The sequence below is a fragment of the Mobula hypostoma genome, chromosome 1 (genome assembly GCF_963921235.1).
Source record: "Mobula hypostoma chromosome 1, sMobHyp1.1, whole genome shotgun sequence".
Classification (NCBI taxonomy): Eukaryota; Metazoa; Chordata; class Chondrichthyes; order Myliobatiformes; family Myliobatidae; genus Mobula; species Mobula hypostoma.
This window is the reverse complement of record NC_086097.1, coordinates 45,947,396-45,967,353: the sequence shown is the minus strand read 5'-3', so window position 1 is coordinate 45,967,353 and position 19,958 is coordinate 45,947,396. Positions and strand designations below refer to the sequence as shown.

The 19,958-nt window shown below is 39.2% G+C and overlaps 2 protein-coding genes across 9 annotated transcripts in view; one reads left to right on the top strand and one right to left on the bottom strand.

Annotated features, from left to right (window-relative positions):
* The window catches only part of LOC134346246 (uncharacterized), a 45,939-nt gene extending 27,403 nt beyond the window's left edge, over positions 1–18,536 (top strand). For 5 of the 8 annotated variants that reach the window (XM_063047607.1, XM_063047580.1, XM_063047573.1 and 2 more), the window contains one exon: positions 4,546–9,917. In XM_063047607.1, coding sequence (XP_062903677.1) covers positions 4,685–5,710 — 1,026 coding nt within the window. In that variant the 5' untranslated portion in view covers positions 4,546–4,684 and the 3' untranslated portion in view covers positions 5,711–9,917. Of the gene's footprint in view, positions 1–4,545; positions 9,918–16,282; positions 16,363–17,348 lie in introns of those variants that run through there. The other 3 variants (XR_010017891.1, XR_010017886.1, XR_010017887.1) reach the window with 1 other exon arrangement.
* The window catches only part of rcor1 (REST corepressor 1), a 113,109-nt gene continuing 103,195 nt past the window's right edge, over positions 10,045–19,958 (bottom strand). Inside the window, exons 10-12 of the mRNA XM_063047562.1 lie at positions 18,906–18,963; positions 18,572–18,801; positions 10,045–15,677 (exon numbers count right to left, since the gene is read on the bottom strand). Coding sequence (XP_062903632.1) covers positions 15,636–15,677; positions 18,572–18,801; positions 18,906–18,963 — 330 coding nt within the window. The 3' untranslated portion in view covers positions 10,045–15,635. The remainder of the gene's footprint in view (positions 15,678–18,571; positions 18,802–18,905; positions 18,964–19,958) is intronic.

Genomic DNA, 19,958 nt, shown 5'->3' with positions numbered 1-19,958 from the left:
AACAGTAAGGTTTTGCACGTACTCTGTATTTATATTTGAATAAGGTCTCATTGTTGGTGTTTGGATGGGTACATGCTACTTGGAGGATGACACTTTAAAGGTATTATTGCTCTCTGCATTTCTCTTTTCTGTCATTACACTATAAAGTTAATAGGCTTGTTGGTTAGTTTCAACAGCTTATTTTCTATGAACTGACACCTTTATGAATCACAATGTTTTCAAGCCTGCTTAGTTCATCAATTGTGTTCCCTCCCTACCCAAAGGACGTTTCATAACCTAGAATAGCACCATAATAGGCTATTAGAGATGAAGTGGAGGCAGGAAATCGATTCTCCTGCTGTGCCCATAAATTGTTAGTAAGTGTGAGTGGAAAGTCAGGCTTGAGCTGGTAACTTGGAAGAACATACAGAACACATGGTTCTAGAATGAAAAAAATATAGAAACTCTTTGCTAAAAAGGCAAGATGTGCACAGTAGTTTATACAAGTCTGCTTTTGCAGGTGCACCTTAAACACACTGAACCTGCATTGAAACCTGCCCTTAATACAGTTGCTAAGTCACTAACTGTAGCATAGCAAACCTGCTATTATTGCCCTAACACTTGTGTGATGGACAGAGTTAGGTTTCTGTCGGTTATTACCTATAGGTTGCGTGTGTCAGTGAACAAAAATACTTCACGGAAAAAGTGTGAGGAATATATAATTTCTTTTAGAAATGCATCAAGCCTTGCACACACTTCTTGTCAACCAATTACTTCACAAGCACAGCATTTTGGTAGAATCAGCTGATTCGAGGTAGAACCAAAATGCTGTAATTGTGAAGAGACTGGATGACGCATTTCTTTGGGCCAGTTCCTGTTATCCAGTTTCCACTCTGACTTACCAAGGGGGAATACAATTTTCTGTCCTTTTTTTGTGGATAATGGAAGCAGACTCCAAACTAGGTTTCTGACTTCATTTTCTTTTCAACCTTTGATATACTTACACTTTATTGTCGCCAAACAATTGATACTAGCACGTACAATCATCACAGCGATATATGATTCTGCGCTTCCCGCTCCCTGGATTACAAATATTAAATATTAAAAATAGTAAAAATTAGTACATATTAAAAATTTAAATTATAAATCATAAATAGAAAATAGAAAAATGGAAAGTAATCGAGAGGCAGGTCCGGATATTTGGAGGGTACGGCCCAGATCCGGGTCAGGATCCGTTCAGCAGTCTTACCACAATTGGAAAGAAGCTGTTCCTAAATCTGGCCGTATGAGTCTTCAAGCTCCTGAACCTTCTCCCGGAGGGAAGAGGGACAAAAAGTGTGTTGGCTGGGTGGGTCGTGCCCTTGATTATCCTGGCAGCACTGTTCCGACAACGTGCGGTATAAAGTGAGTCTAAGGACGGAAGATTGGTTTGTGTGATGTGCTGCGCCGTGTTCACAATCTTCTGCAGCTTCTTCCGGTCTTGGACAGGACAACTTCCATACCAGGTTGTGATGCATCCTAGAAGAATGCTTTCTACGGTGCATCTATAAAAATTAGTGAGGGTTTTAGGGGACAGGCCAAATTTCTTTAGTTTTCTCAGGAAGTAAAGGCACTGGTGGGCCTTCTTGGCAGTGAACTTTGCTCGGTTGGACCAAGTCAGGTCATTTGTGATATTGACCCCAAGGAGCTTAAAGCTTTTGACCCGTTCCACTTGCGCACCACTGATGTAAATTGGGTCGTGCGGTCCGCTACTCCTTCTTAAGTCAACAACCAATTCCTTCGTCTTGCTGACGTTGAGGGATAGGTTATTGTCGTCACACCATGCCACCAGGTTCTTAATTTCCTCTCTGTACTCAAACTCATCATTACCCGAGATACGGCCTACAATTGTTGTGTCATCAGCAAGCTTATATATTGAGTTCGATGGAAACTTGGCTACACAATCATGGGTGTACAGTGAGTACAGCAGGGGGCTGAGTACACAGCCTTGTGGGGCACCGGTGATCAGAGTGATTGTGGAGGAGAGCTTGTCCCCTATTTTTACAGCCTGGGTCCTGTCTGTGAGGAAGTTGAAGATCCAGCTGCAGATCTCAGTGCTAAGGCCCAGGTTCCGGAGTTTAGGAATCAGTTTATTTGGAATGATAGTATTAAAGGCAGAGCTGTAGTCAATGAAAAAGAGTCTTATTCTCCAGGTGTTCTAAGGAGGAATGTAGGGCCAGAGAGATGGCATCTGCGGTTGACCTGTTGCTCCGGTATGCGAATTGCAAAGTGTTGAGGTTGACCGGTAGGCTGTGGTTGATGTATGCCATAACCAATCTCTCGAAGCACTTCATAGCAATTGATGTCAGAGCCACAGGTCGATAATCATTCAGGCATGCCACCTTGCTCTTCTTCGGCACTGGGATTATCGTTGCCTTCTTAAAGCATGAGGGGATCTTAGACTGAAGCAAGGAGCAGTTGAAGATGTCAGCAAACACTCCAGCTAGCTCGCTTGCACAGGCCTGGAGAACCCATGGCCACCAAGGCCAGCTTGCCTGGAAACTCTTCTGTATTAGCTTGGCTCAGCCTGAGTATCTCTTACAATAAACCAGAACACATTTCAACTTGAACCTTCAGGCAGTTGTACATCACCAAAATTTATTTTCAATATTTTCAGTTGAGTCCTGTTGGAAAATTTCATTTTCCACTGATAAGTGCAATTTCACTGGGCAAGTTTTCTTTCTTGTGGTACAAGGCGGTAAAACTGACAGGATGTATTCATCATCTGCTCTGCTTTAGACCACCAAACAGGAAACAATACAATACGAATTAGTGGGTATAGTTCTCGATTCAGTGGCAAAATGAAGACTGTATATGGAAACATTTTTTCAATTTATTGTGGGCAGTACTTCAGGAAATTATTTAGTCAAATATATACAATAAAATATCACATGTTCTTAATGATGTTTAGAAATTGACTGCTTTTGAGTCTCAACTCAGAAATGCCACTACACTCTTAATCTACAACCAATTTCTGACCAAGCAGCAACTGAGCTTTCTCCAATCTGTGTTTGAAACATTTTTGTAATTTCCTGCATGTTACTGACTTATTGTCCTTCAACCATTGTAGATAATGAGAAATCTAATAGATTTCATGAATTAGTTATTGATTGCAGTGATAGTGCAACTTATCTGGCATTTTGTTCTGATTATTGCCAAGCAACACCTCATCTGTCCACCACCCAGAAATTCTATACACAATTATAGTAATCTTCTTTGCTAATGATAAAACACAGATAAAAAGCCAACTACAATTCTGGAAAGTTCCTGCATGCCACCTGAAGCATTAGACAGGAAGCACCTGAGGCTTGGTGCAGGAAAGCCCCACTTAATTGTTTTAGACAGTAGTATTTAGACAGTAGTAGGCCAACTGCTAATTTGGAACCAGTCCAGAATACAGCCTTACAACTACTTATTTCAAAAACAGAACTCCCAGTCAGATATCCTTCCCAAACCACTGGACAGCAGCATCACGTCACACCATGTAATAATACATTACACAAGATTCACATTGACAACATTCCCCCCCCCCCACACCCCACCTCCCCCAAGGTTGGATCCATGTCGGGTCCAAACAACCTACATACTAAAATAGCAATGGCATATACTGAAAAAGCAGGAATTTTCAAATAATATAGCATTTACCTTTAGAGATTTCCTGCACTTAATTAGTCAAAAATAGAGTTGGTATTGTTTATAAAAACACATAGTAAAAATACCAGGCTTAACAGGGCATGATACATATCCAAAAACATCCATATCATCACTTTAGATAGTAAGCTAGAAATAATTTGAAACCATTACATTGCAAGGCTGACCACCTTTTTCTTCCCTTGACAATACTTAATTAGATAAATTAAAAATATATACTTGTATACAGGTTATGTCTGACAGGGAAATCTGATTTTTCACAAATTGCTTCAAAGCTATACATAAAACTTACAAAATGCATACATTTTTGAAACTAATGATTTCATGGAATTCATTAATGATTGGGTACAATATATTACTATAGTTTAATTATGAGTATTAGGGTGACTATTTAAAGAGGATGCTACAGAAAGCAACACACACAAAATGCTGGTGAACACAGCAGGCCAGGCAGCATCTATAGGAAAAAGTACAGTCGAAGTTTCGGGTCGAGACCCTTCGTCAGGATGAATGGAAAAAAGAGATAGTAAGAGATTTGAAAGTGGGAGGGGGAGGGGAGACCCAAAATGATAGGAGAAGACAGGTGGGGGAGGGATAGAGCCAAGAGCTGGACAGTTGATAGGCAAAAGGGGTACAAGGCTGGAGAAGGGGGAGTATCATAGGACAGAAGGCCTAGGAAGAAAGAATGGGGGAGGGGAGTACCAGAGGAGGATGGAGAGCAGGCAAGGAGTTATTGTGAGAGGGAACGAGAGAAAAAAATAAGGATGGGGTAAGAAGGGGAGATGGAGCATCAACAATGATTTCTCTAACTTCCATTAATGCCCCTCCTCTCCTTTTTACCCCATCCCTAATTTTTTTTCCCTCACTGTGTCCAAGACCATCACTACATGCGCTAACCAGAAGCCATGGATGACAGCGGAGGTGCGTGCACTGCTGAGGCCCCATGATTCCGCCTTCAGATCAGGCAACAAGGCAGCCCTAACAACAGTGAGGGCCAACCTGTCCCGGCCAGGCCATGCCCATCAGAGAGGCAAAGTGTGCACACGCCCAGCAAATCCATAGCCACTTCCAGGACAGTGGCGACATGTGGCGCATGTGGAAGGGCATTCAGGATATCAAGTACAAGACATCACCTGCCTGTGCTGGTGAATCCTCCCTTCCAGATACGCTGAACAACTTCTATGCTTGTTTTGAGGCGGAAAATGACATGGCAGCAAGGAAGACCACTCCTCCTCCAAATGACCAGGTGCTATGTCTTACTGTGACAGATGTGAAGAGAACCCTGTGCAGGGTCAACCAACGGAAGGCTGCTGGACCAGACAATATTCCTAGCAGAGTGCTTAGAGGATGTGCAGACCAGCTAGCAGAGATTCTCACCAACATCTTCAACATTTCCCTGAGCAGCGCCATCATTCCTACGTGCTTCAAGGCCGCCACCATCGTCCCCATGCCGAAGAAGTCTTCAGCGTCCTGCCTCAATGACTACCGTCCCGTCGCACTCACATCCATCGTCATGAAGTGTTTCGAGAGGCTCATCATGAGGCACATCAAGACCCCGCTGCCCCCTTCACTGGAACCCCTGCAGTTCGCGTACCATCCCAACCGTTCAACAGATGACGCCATTTCCATCACCCTCCATTTGACCCTAACCCACCTGGACAAAAAAAGACACGTACGTTCGGATGCTGTTCATAGACTTCAGTTCAGCATTCAACACAATCATTCCTCAGAAAATGATTGGAAAGCTGAGCCTACTGGGCTTGAACATCTCCCTCTGCAACTGGATCCTAGATTTCCTGACTGGGAGACCTCAGTCAGTCCGGATCGGGAGCAGCATCTCCAACACCATCATACTGAGCACGGGGGCCCCCCAGGCTGTGTGCTCAGTTCACTGCTGTTCACTCTGCTGACCCACGACTGTGCTGCAACACACAGCTCAAACCAGATCATCAAGTTCGCCGATGACATGACCATGGTGTGTCTCATCAGCAAGAATGATGAGTCAGCATACAGAGAGGAGGTGCAGCGGCTAACGGACTGATGCAGAGCTGACAACCTGTCTCTGAATGTGAACAAAACAAAAGAGATGATTTTAACGATTGTTGACTTCAGGAGGACACGGAGCGACCACTCTCCGCTGAACATCGACGACTCAACCGTAGAGACTGTTAAGAGCACCAAATTTCTTGATGTTCACCTGGCGGAGAATCTCACCTGGTCCCTCAGCACCAGCTCCATAGCAAAGAAAGCCCAGCAGCATCTCTACTTTCTGCAAAGGCTGAGAAAAGTCCATCTTCCACCCCCCATCCTCACCACATTCTACAGAGGTTGTATTGAGGGCATCCTGAGCAGCTGCATCACTGCCTGGTTCAGAAATTGCACCATCTCAGATCACAAGACCCTGCAGCAGATAGTGAGGTCAGCTGAGATCATCAGGGTCTCTCTTCCCGCCATTACAGACATTTATACCACACGCTGCATCTGTAAAACAAAGAGCATTATGAAGGACCCCACGCACCCCTCACACAAACTCTTCTCCCTCCTGCCATCTGGCAAAAGGCACCGAAGCACTCGAGCTCTCACGACCAGACTATGTAACAGTTTCTTCCCCCCAGGCCATCAGACTCCTCAATACCCAGAGCCTGGACTGACACCAACCTACTGCCCTCTACTGTGCCTATTGTCTTGTTTATGGTTTATTGTAATGCCTGCACTGTTTCATGCACTTTATGCAGCCCTGGGTAGGTCTGTAGTCTGGTGTAGTTTTTGTGTTGTTTTTACGTAGTTCAGTGTAGTTTTTGTATTGTTTCATGTAGCACCATGGTCCTCAAGAACATCTCATTTTTACTGTGCACTGTATGGTCGAAATGACAATAAAAAGTGACGACTTGATATCTCAGTCTTAGGGTAAAAAATTTTACAAACTAGAAAAATTAATACTTTGTGGTGGAACTTTATCATTTACAGTGATTGAGTGCATAGTTTGGTTTCCATACAGGAATAAAGCTTTAATCATAAAGATATGTGTCATACTGAAAAACTACTGCAATGTGCTATTTATGTCTACAACAGTTAACTGTTAACTTAGATCATTAACTCTGACCTCTTCAATTATGGTTTGAATGCCTTATCATCTGATATGATTGAACTTTATTTCATTTGGATCTTTCCAACCAAACATAACTAAGCATATTATGCTAAAAGCAGGGTTATGTGAACAACTTAAACCAGACAAAGTGATCAATTCTGTTTACTTAAGAGCTGAGTCTTTATTTTAAGGTACCTTTAAGACATCTATTGGAATTGAACAAAATAATATCCAACTATGGCCTCAATGCCATCTGATTCTCAACTGTAGAAAATAACTTGTAATAATTGACCATAAAGGCACAAAACTAATTATTTTTAGCATTCTGCATTTAAAAAATTCATACAATTCAAAGTTTTTAAACCAATCCAGCTTATTAATGACAGAAGGCAATGTTGACGGCAATAACCAGTTACTGAACCCAGTGTGTAATCTACCAGATTCACTTGAATCTAGCCTTGCTCCAAAAAATGGACCAGTAGGCTTTATTTCTAATGAGTAGTGAGGTTACTGCTCTTGACATCAAGGTGGCATCTGAGAATGACAGAGAATCACCGAAAAATCTGAGCACAAAAGGGAAAGCACTCCAAGTGCGAAGTTAAACATCCTCAAAAAAAAACACAGAAGATAGTTGTGGTTGTTTGATGCCAATAATCCCAACCTATGGACATCACTGAAGGAGTTAATAGGTCCAGCTATGCTTAGCTGTTTAATTAATGATCTTCCTTCACCATAAGGTCAGAATTGTTTTAAGATTAACTGACAATTATAATTTCATTCACACACAGCAACTGAGAAAATCAAGTTGTTCACGTTCACTTATAGAAGACCACAAGACCTAGGCCATTTTGTCCATTGAGTCTGCTCTGCCATTCCATCACAGCTGATTTATTATCCTTCTCAACCCCATTCTCCTGCCTTCTCCCCATAACCTTTGGTGCCCTTACTATCAACCTCCACTTTAAATGGACCCTAGACAATATGTATGCATGGGCTAATAGGTGGCACATAACAATTAGTTCAGAAAAATGTCAGGCAATGATTATCAAGGCACAGCAGCATTACCATCACCACAGCTGTTAACATCTTGGGGTCAACACTGGTCAGAAACTCAACTGGTCCCACTTGCATAAATAGACCTTGGTGTCTAACACTCCAAAGTCTTTCCAAAGGCAGTACAAATCAGTAATGTTATGGAACACTCCCCAAAGCTTTAATTGACTTTCCCTTTATTGTGGACACATACCCTGGTTTGATTTACCCACTCTTGAAAACATCTCTACCTGTAGAATGCCATGCCCTCTTCAGATCTTGTGCTTCATTAAGATCACCCTTAATCTCCTAAATTCAAAAGATTCAACTTCATTATCCGCTCCTGATAGGCCAACCATCTCATCCCAGGAATTGATCAAGTGAAGTTCCTTTGGACTGCCACCAGTGTTGTTACATCCTTAAAAAAAAAGAGCAAAACAAGAGCTGCCTTACAATCAAAAGCTATCACAATGAAGTTCCATTCTAAGACCGTAAGATCAAAAACTCAAAATCATAGTGTTTTGGAGTGTGCACATGCAATTTGCTCCTGCTTCCCCAACTTCAAGAGTCCAACATAAAAAAATTTGTTGCAAAAAAAATTGTATAAATGCACACCTTCCATTAATTGTGCAGAATTTCTTGCTAAGGTATAAAATTGAAGTTGTATTCATGTTTAGTGTATTTTAAATAATAACTTGAATCATTAACTCACATTACAAATGCTCCATAAGGATTGTCACACAGCATTTTGGTGAGAGCTGTGTGCCCTTATGAAGGTTTGGACTTTAAAAATCAGACAGCAGGCTGCAATAGCACTTTCCGTGCAAAGGTGCTTACGGCATGCCAGAGGTGAAAAACATTTAGAAAAAGTGCAAACATGACAAAAAGGGAAAGTGTAGATATATATCATAACCTATAGGAATATGGCCCCAAACAACTCTGTGAAGTAATGTGCCTCACCTTACCATACACCCTCTCCCTTCGCCACTCTCACCAAAATGAACCTTTAAGTCAGAATCTCATTACTCTAGGAGAAAAGGGATGGCCCACTCTTTGGAATGTGGGTGAGTTGTTACCATGAGCCTGAACAATTACACAAAAACCAAAATTCAGGAATTCCCATCCTTTTTCATGATCACAATTGTCCCACAAATACATTCATCACAACATTGTGCAACAAATCAATCAATAACTATCCAAAAAGGATCTAGTGCTTTCCCAGTGTATATGATGAATAAACTCTTCTTCGCCTTCGTTTATTACCTGTACCTGGCTGGAAGACCAAGAGGAGTTTATTTGTAATAACCATTTCCCAGGAGCCAGCACATTTCCCTATCCCCAAAATGAGCTCTTCCACTGAGCCAGCATTCAGCATGTTCCACCAAAAACTGGCAGCTTTTTATTAAGGCATCCCACCCATCAGTCGGGTCCCCTCCTGAAAACGGAAGCAACGAACAGGATGTGTCAAAGAATGCCACTGTCCCAGAGTGTGCAAATATAAAATTAGCCTAGCGTGTGCACCTGATAAATGTAACACCAGTCCTGCTGTCAGCACTATGACAATATAAGACCATAAGACATAGGAGCAGAACTAGGCTATTTGACCCATCAAATCTACTCCGCCATTCAATCATGGCTGATCCTCCCCACCCCCCTCCCTAGCCTTCCCTCCATATGCTTTGATGCCATGGCCAATCAAGAACCCATCCATCTCTGCCTTAAATACACCCAGCAGCCTGCCCTCCACAGCTGCCTGTGGTAATAAATTCATTTTCCTTTGGCTAAAGAAATTTCTTTGAACCTGGGTGCCCCTCTATCCTGTGGCTGTGCCCTCCTCTTAGACTCCTCCATCATCAGAAACATCCTATCCACATCTACTCTGTCTAGGCCTTTCAAGATTTGAAAGATTTCAATGAGATTTCCCCCTTATCCTTCCAAATTCCAGTGAGTACAGACCCAGAGCCATAAAAACATTCCTCATATGAATACCACTTCATTCCCAGAATCATCCTTGTGAACCTCCTCTGAATCTTCTCCAATGTCAGTCCAAAACTGTTCACAATACTCAAGGTGAGGCCTCACTAGTGTCCTTTAAAGCCTCAGCATCACATCCATGTTCTTGTATTCTAGACCTCTAGAAATGAATGCCAACATGGCATTTGCTTTCCTCACTACTGACTCAACCTGCAAGTTAACCCTTAGGGTGTTCTGCACAAGGACTCCCAAGTACCTTTGCATCTCATTTGGATTTTATCCCCGTTTTGAAAATAGTCCGCACATTTATTTCTACGACCAAAGTGCATGACCATGCATTTCCAACATTGTATTTCATTTGCCACCCTCTTGCCTATTCTCAATCTATCCAAGACCTGCTGCAGCCTACCCATTTCCTCAACATTACCTACCCCTCCACCAATCTTTGTATCATCTGCAAATTTGGCAACAAAGCCATCTATTCCATCAACTAAATCATTGATATACAGCATAAAAAGCAGTCCCAACACTGACCCCTGCAGAACACCACTAGACACTGGCAACCAACTAGAAAAGGATCCTTTTATTCCCACTCGCTGCCTCCTACCAATCAGCTGTGCCAGTGTCGTTCCTGTAATACCATGGGCTCTTAACTTGGTAAACAGCCTTGTGTGTGGCACCTTATCAGAGGCCTTCTGAAAGTCCAAATATACAACATCCACTGCATCCCCTTTATCTATCCTACTTGTAATCTCCTCTGTTCAGTATGGCAGTTTCTGTGGGCTTGAACTAAACTGTTTAATAATAAAATACTAATTTGTCTCAACATGATTATGTGCCTCCTTGTTTAAATAGGCTGAAGTATATAAAAAGAACAATACCATTAGAAATACATGGTTTATTAATGCAATAAATCCAAATGTACTATATACTAATAATCCCTTGATTTAACTAAACAAATTTTCTGCAAAAGAAATATTGTATCCTTAAGCATTGTTTTTAAAAAACAATTCTGCTCTGAGTACAACATCTTCAGTCCACAATTAGCCATCCCATTTTAAAGCTCTCATCTGCTGGGAGTCAAATGACTCCTTGTTGCAAATGAAAGACAATGTGAAGTTACATGGCTGTTGCAGTATTATTTCAAAAAAGCCTGGGAGGCCCATGCAAATACATTTTTCTTTTTTAATGCCTGTCTTAAGGCACTCTATGACTCTGGATTGAAGCAAAAGATTATTAAATAATCAGAATTCAGTTTTCATTTAGTGTTATTGAATTCAAGTCACACATATATAATCTACCTGAATAATACATTTTGCTCACCTTTCTCCAGCATGTTAGTACTGCATGATTTTCATCAGCAGATGGATGGATTGAGGAAGCATGAACAGAAGGGGCATGATGCCATATTGTAATGTTTATCTACTCCAAAGCAGGCTGCATTTAACTGCACTGTAAATATTATGATTTTTTTTACCCAGTCCTAAGAATCATGTATAATTGTCAAATGAAAACATTAGATGAGAAATTTTACACTATGCAGAGGAACTGATAATTATACCATTAAGATGCTAGTTTCATTTACATCTGGAGCAAAGGCTGTAACATATTAGTTATGTTTTTCACCATTTTGAATATGCCTGCTTTCTCCATTTTCCATTCAGCACCTTAAACATATTCCAGTACTTAACTAATTGAAACGCCACCTAGCTCCAGAAGTGTATACCTGACCCAATAAATTCAGCCTTGGCCTTGAGAACTCCATGACTGCTGGCAGAGGGACGTGGGCAGAGTGCAAGTTCCACATTTCTATTCTCCTTTATGTGACAAAATACATCTCCACAGTAAACTTAGAATTGCAAATCTTCGTTCCTTCATATGTTGAGGCCTGATAGAGGTGCCTGGGAAACACCATTTAATACTTCTTAGTAATTACACCATTTTGATTAGCCCTGCTCACAATTTCCACTTCCAAGCCAACTACCAAGTTATTTAACATGATTAACTCCAATTCTATAAATCTTGCGTACATCTTTATCACATGCATGTTGAAAATCCAAATTGATAATATTTTATGAATTCCTAATCATATGATTTCTTCAAAAACAAAAACGAATTCAAATACTTGGGCATAACTATCTGTCAAAAATTCCCACCAACTCAGCTGATACTTGTCCCTTCATCAGGCTGTCTCCAGAAAAAAACTTTGTGATATAGATTTATCAATCTTGCTATATTTCACTTGAATTGTCAAAATATTTGACTCTGCTGTCCTCCTTAACATCTAACAATGTTGGTGAATTGCACTTGCCTGATCCTTTATTTTTAAAAAATATATACATACCCCTGGTTGTTGCCAGAGAATCACCCACACTTGCCTCTCCTCTTCAGGTTTGACTGTTATTTCTGATTTTCCCTAAGCATACATCCTTGACCCACTTATTTCTACACAAAAGGTTTCCAAAAACAACAATTCAAAAGCAAAGTCCTTATGTGCAAGCTAGCAACTCCTAAATCCAAAATCATTACCGGCTCTTTCAACACTTTTTTTATCCTCACTGAACCAGACTGGTTGCCTAACACTTGATAATGCATCAGCAGGAATTTCCTCCAAGTACAAGTAGATAAAAAGCTATGTTTTGATTTCCAATGCAGACTTCATTGCTTGGCAGATTCTGCCATCTTTTTGGCATCCATTTACAATACATTTAATTTTTGATTCAAAACTTTGAATATCTTACCTATACCATCACTTGCTCCTCCTATTTCCACCGATGTAAATGCAACTATCCTCATCTCCATCCCAGTTTGACGAGTGGTGAAACCATCAACCATGTTTCTGCTCTCCCCAGGATTTGCTATTCTAACAAATTCCTGATTATCGCCCCTTAATTCTAACATCTGGTCATCTAAAGTCCTGCTGACTATGGCCTAACACAATAAATTTCAGCTCATGCTTACTACCCCAAACAACTCAAATCCTTGTTCTCAAAACCCTCCCTCCCTCCAGCCTTAAATGTACCAACGTCAGACAGAGTTCCAATCAAAAACATTTCCCTCCGCAGATGCTACCTGGCCTGCTGAATTCCTCCATCTTTTAATTATAGACTCCAATGTTTGCAGTCTCTTGTGTCTCTCAGTTATGGTTGCTTGTTCATTCTCCAACTTAACAACTCCTTTATTCTTAGAACGTAGAACAGTACATCACATACAAGCCCTTTGTTTCACGATGTTGTGCCAAACTAATTACTTTGCAATCAAACTAATCCTTTCTGCCATATCCTTCCAAAACCTGCCTATCAGAGGCCCCTTGAATGCCCCTATTGTATTTGAAGGAGCATCTTTTCTCCTGCTAAACCCCAAAGCTCTCGAATCCCCTAAACAAAAAACAACTTCCTTTTTACGGCCTTTAAGTGCTCGCAGATAATTTTGTTATGCTATGTTTATGGTACAACATAAACACAACTTGTTGATAATTATTTGCTAATACACGTCTGAAATGCATTGATGGCATTAGAGTTACTGCGATGTTTCTTTCCAGTTACTAACTGCCAAGTTATCTTAAAATTATTGAAATTCAACAGTTTTCCATTTGAACAGCTTGACTTCATCCCCATTTCAAATTTGTTTGCATAATCAGATTAAATCAGTTTTTAGATAATTTTACAAATAATCATTCTGCATATACTTGAATGTATAATAAATCTGGTCATGTTGAGAAACTTTCAGATAGTGGTTTATTTAACTGTAATCACACTTTGAGTTACTTTAGTTGGCTGTCAACTCAGAAAGATAATCTAAAAATAAAAACTTAGAAATTTGTTTAAATAGCCACTTGAGTTTTAAATTTAGAGGAAACAAATGACAGCACATCTAAAAACAAAATGTTGTAACTTGTAAGGTGACCATTTGTTCCTCAAACTTCGCAAAGCACACAAGGTATCCTATTCATACAGTCTGCCCATAATGACATTTTTCTCAAAATACTTGAATCATTGCTTAATGTACAAGTTGGTTAAATTCTTTAAAGTTTATTCACTTTAATGGAATACAATGAATAATTTTGTTTTGCATAGTGTGGTTTGCAAATAATTAACTGTCTTAGTATCCAAGTATTTTATGCAAGGATTTTTTTTTAAATTTTCAAGGTGGCATTTCAAACATAGTGTATTTTAGCTGTTTGCTACTTGAAACCAAATACTTTCTTTTTTCCCCTCTTTCAAGCTATAAATGTTTATGACACAGCATATTTGTATGACATTTCCATGACTGTTCCAACAATCACAAGCACAAAAACTCATTAAAAATACAAGATTCTGGAAGGTTAAACCATAGAAAAATAGAAATGATTTAAGTTACTTCTTTTTGAAAATGGCCTTCAAAAGCTATTTTGCTATATCAAAACTCTTGTGTGCATATTGAGAAGTTAGAAGTACAATTTTATACAAGTGGCATTTAGAAATTTTCAATTTGTTCTTTCTTTGATCGATGATTGTTTATCCCTCCCACTTTTACTGAACACAATAACAATTATATTTTCTTAAAAATATACAGTTAGCAAGAGCCCTGCCCAATATTCAAAGCAGTACTGTAATATAACCATTTCTCAATGTGGAACTATGATACATAATGCTTAAAACCTTGGAAATAATTAGAATTATTTCTCACTAACAATTATTTCTCAGTTAAAATTAGCAGTAACAGGCAATAAAATATAAATCTGCAATATAAACACATCGACTTTTCTTTTAAAAAAGAACATCCTATTGAGCACATCAAGAGGCTATATAAAAACATGCTCAATTTATTGCAAACTAAATCCTTTTTTTTTGAAATTCTGGCAAACATCACTACATATCAGCAGCAACCCATAAGCAATTTTAACAAACTTAATTTAGAAAATTCTAAATGCTGGAATATTACTCCCAGAAAGGACTAATAATGGTTTGCATTTCAGGCAAATATTAAAGTAGAAATTGTAAACACCCATTCTTACACAGAAACATGCATAGACTCAAATGACTTTGATGAACCCAATGGATCTGTAGCGCATTGTGCTTAACCCTTATCATACTGAATAAGCAGGAACTCCATACGGTTAGCACACCGAATTCTGCAATAAACTCCATACAGCTTAGCTGTGCTAATATTTTATACCTGAATATGATCAGTTTCAGTATAGTAACTGCAATATTCAAGTTAAAGTTCTCTCCATACTTGATGTGGAAGAACTACTCTAAAAAAACTGTACAGCAAACTAGATGAAACTTAAATAAAAACAGATCATTTTTTTCTTTTTGTGAAAATGCTAGTTAAAGGCCTTTCAAGTTTCCTCAGACATGGGAGGTATGTTTAAAGTCTATGAGACAGTCCAAACTACAGTTAAAGTACCCAATAATTTAGAGACAGTTCCAACATCCATTTTCTGTACGCCAGTTAATACAATATACAATCATGGCATTCACATTAAATCATAAAATATTTGTGAGGGAAGTATCAAAGATGTGTCTAATGGCAATCACCATTCCAAAAATATACAAATTATTAATGCCCTGTGGACATTAAATCATGAACTGGTTAAGTGTAAAACAATACATTCACAAACGTTTTTGTGAACTCCATATGTTGTTTAGAAGCACGTTGAAGCAAAGTTTTTTTTTTCATGATTCTGATGAAAAGTAGAAATTATCCCGGTGGCAGGCAGGGTAAGGCAGAAGGGTCCAATTGTGAATATTGCAGCTTTTTGGTGTTAAGCTGGAAGCTGGTCCTGGTGAGTTTGTGGAGGTGGTTGGTTGAAGTTTGGCATTGTTGGATGACCTGGACAAAACAGCAGTCAAGAGAGCATGTTCAAGTCATCTACTGAATGTCATTCTCATGATGCAGAATGGTATCTTACATCAAGCACAGAAGGAACCTGTAAAATATTGTTTAAAGATATTATCAGCACAGAATTTCAAAATTACTTTTGTCAAATTTGTCTTTGCCTAACAAGTATTGAGATTTCTGCATACATATCTATTTACAATATTTGAGAGGATCCAAGTCAAAGCAGAAGTAACTTATACTATTCATATGAACATTATACACTGGGTATATGTTTATTAGTACATCATGCAGAAAGGAATTGGTGACTATTTCAATGATTCTGCTTTGACGTGGTCACCAGAATACAGCCCCACACAAAGAAAAACTTCCCTTTTATTGTGCACCTTTTAATGTTAATGTTACCTGTCCTTGAGAACCAGATTTTTTTAAACCCCCTAAAGATATCAAAGCTACCCTGAGATCTGTAACAAGAACCCACTAATTCAGTGCAAAGCATTCTTAAATATAGTGCAGGGAAGGATAGTGGGGAGTGGGAGCAAAGAAAAGATTGAAAGTGCTGATTTCTTGTTGTGGCGCATTTTATTCATATGAACATTATTCATTTGTTAACCTGAATGAATGCAATAAAACTTTTTGATCATTTGTCAAGAACATCACGATCATATTTAATTAACCTCATCTTTCCTTCTGCAGATACTCACTTCATGATGTAATTACAATGGATGAAAATAAAATAGTGCAGGTGCCGGAGCACAGCAGTCAGGCATCATCAGGTTAGTAACTTCAGCTTTGATAAATTAGTGTACCACTTTTCAAAATAAAGTACAAAACAGATAAACAACAAGAGGAACAGAACAAACTCTTGACTGTGTAGAAGGGCAGGTATAATTTAATGATAGCAGAGATGGCAATATGAGTTAAGACAAGTTTACATCTTAACAACAGAATTATTACGAGAATCTGCTCCTCAAAGAAAAACCATAGTCAGTGGTTTGTTGCTAAGCCAAGATCTAGCCTGAAGTCAATGTTCTTTCTTGGTAGCAATAGCAAGTAATTACCTCAGTGCCCGACTGGAACTATGGAGGTCAGCAAAACATTATCAACCTGAATTTTGATCCCCCTGCCCCACACCTTCAAACCCAGCACTATGAGAGCAAAGACCGTGAACTGAAATAGGAAGTACAAGTAGATTACAATTCCATTTGAAAAAATGTTCTATTTTGCTCTCTAATTGCCACTTGCAGGTCCTTTGCACTCACATCTTGCCTCATTCATTAAACAGTTTACCTTCCAGCTTATTATGGACCTTGTCACCCACCTTTGTTTTTTTCCCCACTTCTCCATTTTCCATCTCAATAGTTGTTCTAAATATTAGTTGCCTCTAAGCTTTCAGATCTGAGAAACAAAGGCAGCAATGGGAACTGCTAGTAAAACTGCTGCCTCATGGTTCCAGAGACCTTGGTTCTGTGGAGGTTGACAGCTCTTTCTATAACTGCATGGACCTTCTCTGGGTGCTGCAGTATCATGCTAAAGATATGTTGGCTGACGGGATAATTGGCTGCCAATGTCCAGGTGAATGGTAGAATTGGAGGTATGTATGGTTGATACAAATGGGGGGAAAAATATATAATATTGGTGTTGATGGGTGTCAAATGATCAGCATGAATATGGTGTGGGCTTGCTTCTGTACTGTTTGACAATGACATAGTACCTGTGATTATGAAAATTAGTCTGAAATGTTAACTGTTTCTCTCCACAGATGCTGCCTGACTGGCTAAGTTCTTACAGCACTCTCTCAAATTTAAATTATCTGATAAGGCCAAATTGGGAGTTCAAAATATTTACTAAAGTGATGAATATGCACTCATTAATGAATTATAATGTTTAAACAGCCGACAATATCGGCTTTCCCATGATTAAACCTGCAAAGAGACCTATCCACTATTCCACTGTCCAGCTCTTGGCTCCAACCCTCCCTCTCCTGTCTTCCCCTATCATTTCAGATCTCCCCCTCCCCCTCTCAAATCTCTTACTAGCTCTTCTTTCAGTTAATCCTGATGAAGGGTCTCGGCCCGAAACGTCGACTGCACCTCTTCCTAGAGATGCTGCCTGGCCTGCTGCGTTCACCAGCAACTTTGATGTGTGTCACTATTCGTTTCACTGCCTTTGTTGATTAGAAGTTTTTTAAAAAAAATGTTTATTCAGTGCAATCTGACAGGTTCACAAAATTATTGTCAATTTCTGTCTCTTCAAACTCCATGCTCAATAAAGCACAATAAGATTAAAATAGAATAACTATTTTTCACTGCAAGAATGTTTAAAGGCATAATGGCCAATAAGCATCCAACTTGGAGCCTGCTCCACTACTTATCAAGGTCGATTATTCTACTTCTATCCCACTTTTTCAGATCCCTTCATTCTTCCAACATCCATAAATCTATCTCTACTTAGAAAACTTTTGATAACAAAAGCCTCCACAACCTTCAAGGATAGCAATTTCCAAAGATTCACAACCCTGAGTAAAGGATAAGTCTCATCTCATTCCAAATGCCCTAATAGGTATTTTGAGAGTGTGACCTCTGGTTCTGGGCTCAACTGAACAAAATACCTTCCCCACATACACCCTGACAAGCCACATACGTGTTTAAAAAAAAAATCTGGAAAATTCAGGTCACATCTAGCCAAATTTTTCATATCGTAAGTTTACCTTAAGTTAGAAAAGGTACAAGCTAAATGAATAGCTCCACTAAATATAGTAAATAATTTAGCTTCATATACAAATGATATTTGCATTCCGGCTTACACTTAAGGGAGTAATGAATTAGTATTTTTTGCATAACATCTACAAGCCAACTGCCACATACTTGCACATTGGAAGCTACACATCCTTGTCAAACACATTTTCCAGGATCTCGGAATATAATAGAATTAGATTTTGACAAGCAAGTGTAAAATGTACTAAGGCAAAGGATGGGGATTTACCTCCTCTTCCTCCTCAGAAAGTTTAGTAGCAACATCCGGAGAATTTTGGGATTTGTCACCAATGTTTCCATTTGCTTCTCCACTACCATGTTCTGCTTCCCATTCCTGAAGAACTTCTTCAAGGTTGAAACGACGACGGTAATTCACAAAGAAGTTTTTCACTTGTACAACTGTCTTATTGCCGATTACATCTGAAATAGCTTGAAAATCTCGGCCATATTTTCTTATTGCTGGGGGAGAGGAAAAATCTATTACTCAACATGAAAGTTACATTTCAATCGACATTCCTGCAGTTACATCACAAACCAAAATAAATATTGGGACATTTGCTTACCCTGCACAGCGAGCAGTTGCTCTTCAGTTGTCCAACGAGCATTAACTTTCTGATTTGTCTAAAGAACAAACTTGCAATTAATACTCCAAATTGCTTCACAAATAAATAATTACTTCTAATGTGTCCCTTCCTGTTGCTTTGCTAGGAAACTTTGCAGAGCAAGATCCTACCATCAGAAAAATTAATTGGTGTCCAATTAATATAATTCAACTGTGATAGAGAAGGTATGAAAGTTAGATCAAACTGCAGGAATATGGCAATGGGACCTTTTTTGCTTCTTTAAATAAAGTTGATGGCTGATAAGACATTGTTTTAAAATCTCATCTGAAAATACATTTCATGTGAAAATGCTAAACACATTCACATGGTATTGCATTTGAGCTGAAGTGGAGTACAATGTGTTCAGTTGAGAAATCATCTGATACACAGCAGTACATTTTAAACCTCCAAATTGACCAGGGTTAACCAAGCTATAAACAAGATTTTATCAAGTTCACATCCACACAATAATACAAGGTTATAATGACTGGTTTTGGACTGGTTCTTTTCCCACAGATGCCGCCTGAACTGCCCAGTGTTTCTCACATTTTCTGCTTACATTTCACATTTCTAGCATTTGCAGTTTTGTTATTATTCATTAATCATACCTCTTTGGAAATGGATTATGTACTGCAATACTTCAAAAATGAATGTGCAACTGTACTTTGGTCCAAAAATTACAGATTCAATGAAGTTTGCTCAAGTGTTTTTTCTTCTCCCCGCCTGCATTTTTGGACTTTTATCATTTGAAATATAATGGTGGAAAACTAAGCCAAATAAACCTAATGCCACAACGTTACCTCTCCACACACCCAAACCCGTGCCTGTGACATTATTTGTATGAATTTGTGGAATATGTTCAAACATTCCACATGAGATTATTAACAAAATGAAAGTGGACAGGAATCAGGGATAGTCTTCGTTTAGAAATTAGTTAGGAAAGAGGCACAATAAGAATATGGGCTGTTTACCCTGTATACCTCAGACTTTAGATACAACACAGTCATGTCATCT